The 3,262-nt window shown below is 44.6% G+C and overlaps 1 protein-coding gene across 1 annotated transcript; it reads right to left on the bottom strand.

Annotated features, from left to right (window-relative positions):
- Positions 1-2,123: 2,123 nt before the first annotated feature.
- On the bottom strand, positions 2,124-2,845 carry LOC141041367 (double-strand break repair protein MRE11-like). Its single transcript, XM_073507512.1, has 3 exons — positions 2,726-2,845; positions 2,461-2,618; positions 2,124-2,220 (listed from the first exon to the last, which is right to left on the bottom strand). The coding sequence occupies exons 1-3, from the start codon at positions 2,843-2,845 to the stop codon at positions 2,124-2,126; spliced, it is 375 nt and encodes a 124-aa protein (XP_073363613.1).
- Between the last annotated feature and the right edge of the window lie 417 nt (positions 2,846-3,262).

Raw genomic sequence — 3,262 nt, 5'->3', positions numbered from 1 at the left:
TATTCGAGATGTCAGAAACAGTTTTATAGGGACAACTATGCATCAATGCTCCCTATTCCTGATGACTTCTCGGACTTGTGGGAAGGACCCCCCCTATCGCACACACTCACTTTGCGATTGTTCAAAATGCCGTTGCGAAAAGGGGTTAAAAACCGTTTGTATAGCACCTCGCTGTACCAGTGACCAGAGCCGCCAAGGTCCATCTTCCCAAAATAGTTTACAAGATTGCAAGCCGGAAGGATATCAATAGCAGAGAGGTTATCGTACTGAAGGAAATATGCCCTAGAGGCAATAATAAAGTTATTATTTATTTTCTTATATCATGATAAATGTTTATTATTCATGCTAGAATTGTATTACCCGGAAACATAATACATGTGTGAATACATAGACAAACAGAGTGTCACTAGTATGCCTCTACTTGACTAGCTCGTAAATCAAAGATGGTTAAGTTTCCTAACCATGGACATGAGTTGTCATTTGATTAACAGGATCACATCATTAGGAGAATGATGTGATTGACATGACCCATTCCGTTAGCTTAGCACTTGATCGTTTAGTATGTTGCTATTGCTTTCTTCATGACTTATACATGTTCCTATGACTATAAGATTATGTAACTCCCGTTTACCGGAGGAACACTTTGTGTGCTACCAAACGTCACAACGTAACTGGGTGATTATAAAGGTGCTCTACAGGTGTCTCCGAAGGTACTTGTTGAGTTGACGTATTTCGAGATTAGGATTTGTCACTCCGATTGTCGGAGAGGTATCTCTGGGCCCTCTCGGTAATGCACATCACTATAAGCCTTGCAAGCAATGTAGCTAATGAGTTAGTTACGGGATGATGCATTACGTAACGAGTAAAGAGACTTGCCGGTAACGAGATTGAACTAGGTATTGAGATACCGACGATCGAATCTCGGGCAAGTAACATACCGATGACAAAGGGAACAACGTATGTTGTTATGCGGTTTGACCGATAAAGATCTTCGTAAAATATGTAGGAGCCAATATGAGCATCCAGGTTCCGCTATTGGTTATTGACCGGAGACGTGTCTCGGTCATGTCTACATAGTTCTCGAACCCGTAGGGTCCGCACGCTTAAAGTTAGATGACGGTTATATTATGAGTTTATGTGTTTTGATGTACCGAAGGTAGTTCGGAGTCCCGGATGTGATCACGGACATGACGAGGAGTCTCGAAATGGTCGAGACATGAAGATTGATATATTGGACGACTATATTCGGACACCGGAATGATTTCGGGGGTTATCGGATATATACCGGAGTACCGGGGGGTTACCGGAACCCCCCCCCCCCCCGGAGGTTAATGGGCCTCATGGGCCCAAGTGGTGGAAGAGGAGAGGCGGCCAAGGGGCAGCCGCGCGCCCCTCCCCCCCCCCCAAGTCCGAATTGGACAAGGAGGGGGGCAGTGCCCCCCCCCCCCTTTCCTTTCCCCCTCTCTCTCCTTCCCTCTCCTCTCCTACTCCAACAAGGAAGGGGGGAGTCCTACTCCCGGTGGGAGTAGGACTCCTCATGGGGCACGCCAAGAGTGGCCGGCCCCCTCCCCCTCATCCACTCCTTTATATACGGGGAGGGAGGCACCCCCTAGAGACACAACAATTGATCCTTGAGATCTCTTAGCCGTGTGCGGTGCCCCCCTCCATCATAATCCACCTCGGTAATATCGTAGCGGTGCTTAGGCGAAGCCCTACGTCGGTAGAACATCATCATCGTCACCACGCCGTCGTGCTGACGAAACTCTCCCTCAAAGCTCGACTGGATCGGAGTTCGAGGGACGTCATCGAGCTGAACGTGTGCTGAACTCGGAGGTGCCGTGCGTTCGGTACTTGATCGGTTGGATCGTGGAGACGTACGACTACATCAACCGCGTTGTGCTAACGCTTCCGCTTTCGGTCTACGAGGGTACGTGAACACACTCTCCCCTCTCGATGCTATGCATCACCATGATCTTGCGTGTGCGTAGGAAATTTTTTGAAATTACTACGTTCCCCAACACGTACAATGAGGGAAAATGAATGAATGCATAAAAGAAAGTCGAGACATAATACAGACAATTTCAGTAGAAACCCATATGATTTAAAAGATCATAAAAAGAAGCTCATACCACACCAGCAGGATCATCATGATTTCCATGGATAGTGAACACAGGCAAGCCAACATTGAAATGTGGGTCTTCATAGTTTACACGGCCAAATCTAGTAATACAACAGGAAAGTTCATCCGAGAACATGAAGTACAAGAATATGATTGCACACATCTTTCCTACGGTTTTCATGCATGCTAAAGAGACTAATAAGATCAAAATACGTTAAAAGTAATAGACTTTCTCATGAAAACTCATGTGGTTGTCCTTCTTGAATTTAAATCGAGTGATCACCAAAATTCTGAGGAACATTATGAAATGGAACATTGAGCTTTGAGATTCATTGCTCAACCTGTTTGGGAAGTTGACTGTCTGATCACTGACACCCTGGAACTTGATTGGCAGATCATTTAGGCAGTAGCGGCATAGAATCTCAATGGTCTTCGCCAAGGTCGAACACGAAGGCTTGTTCTCATGGAACAGGTCACCACCGAGAAGCACAAAGTCTACCTACGAATCAGTCTCATCCCAGTTATTACAGTCCAACAATGGGTGGTCCACGAAAGGATGAACATGCAGATCAAAATAACCACACACAAAACATTGTTCGTACGAACCTCCTTCTGCTTTCCAAACGCGCATATCTTCTCGAAAGCCTCAAATGAATCAAAACTCCATATCTCGTCCTTCTTCATGTAGCCCAGATGGTAATCGTTGGCCACAAGTATCCGGAGCATGTCTCTGTCGTCTTCCCTGCAATTCATTCGATAGTGACCATGTCAGGAGGACAGGACAACACCTAGGGCTGTCAACTTAGGTAACATGTGGCAGTTAATGGAATGCTCCAATGCACAAAGATATTTCTCTCTATGCAACAAGCGGTTACTTACGAACAATACAGATTGATTAGCTTGGAGCACATTTACAAACAGTTCAATTTATATTGTAGATGATTCTATAAATATGTTACCTAATAAAACACTAGAAACCACTAGTAAGATACAATATTAGTTAGACATGGTGCTTTAGAGATCTCTACCATGATAGTTAATGATATTAAAACATACGCGAACACACACACACACACACACAAAATATACATATGCATCGTATAGTTTATGCAATTGCCAAAAAGTAAATTGAAAGATTAATTC

This window comes from Aegilops tauschii, chromosome 2 (genome assembly GCF_002575655.3).
Source record: "Aegilops tauschii subsp. strangulata cultivar AL8/78 chromosome 2, Aet v6.0, whole genome shotgun sequence".
Lineage (NCBI taxonomy): Eukaryota > Viridiplantae > Streptophyta > Magnoliopsida > Poales > Poaceae > Aegilops > Aegilops tauschii.
Note: the sequence above shows the minus strand (reverse complement) of the source record. Positions and strands in the feature narration are given on the sequence as shown.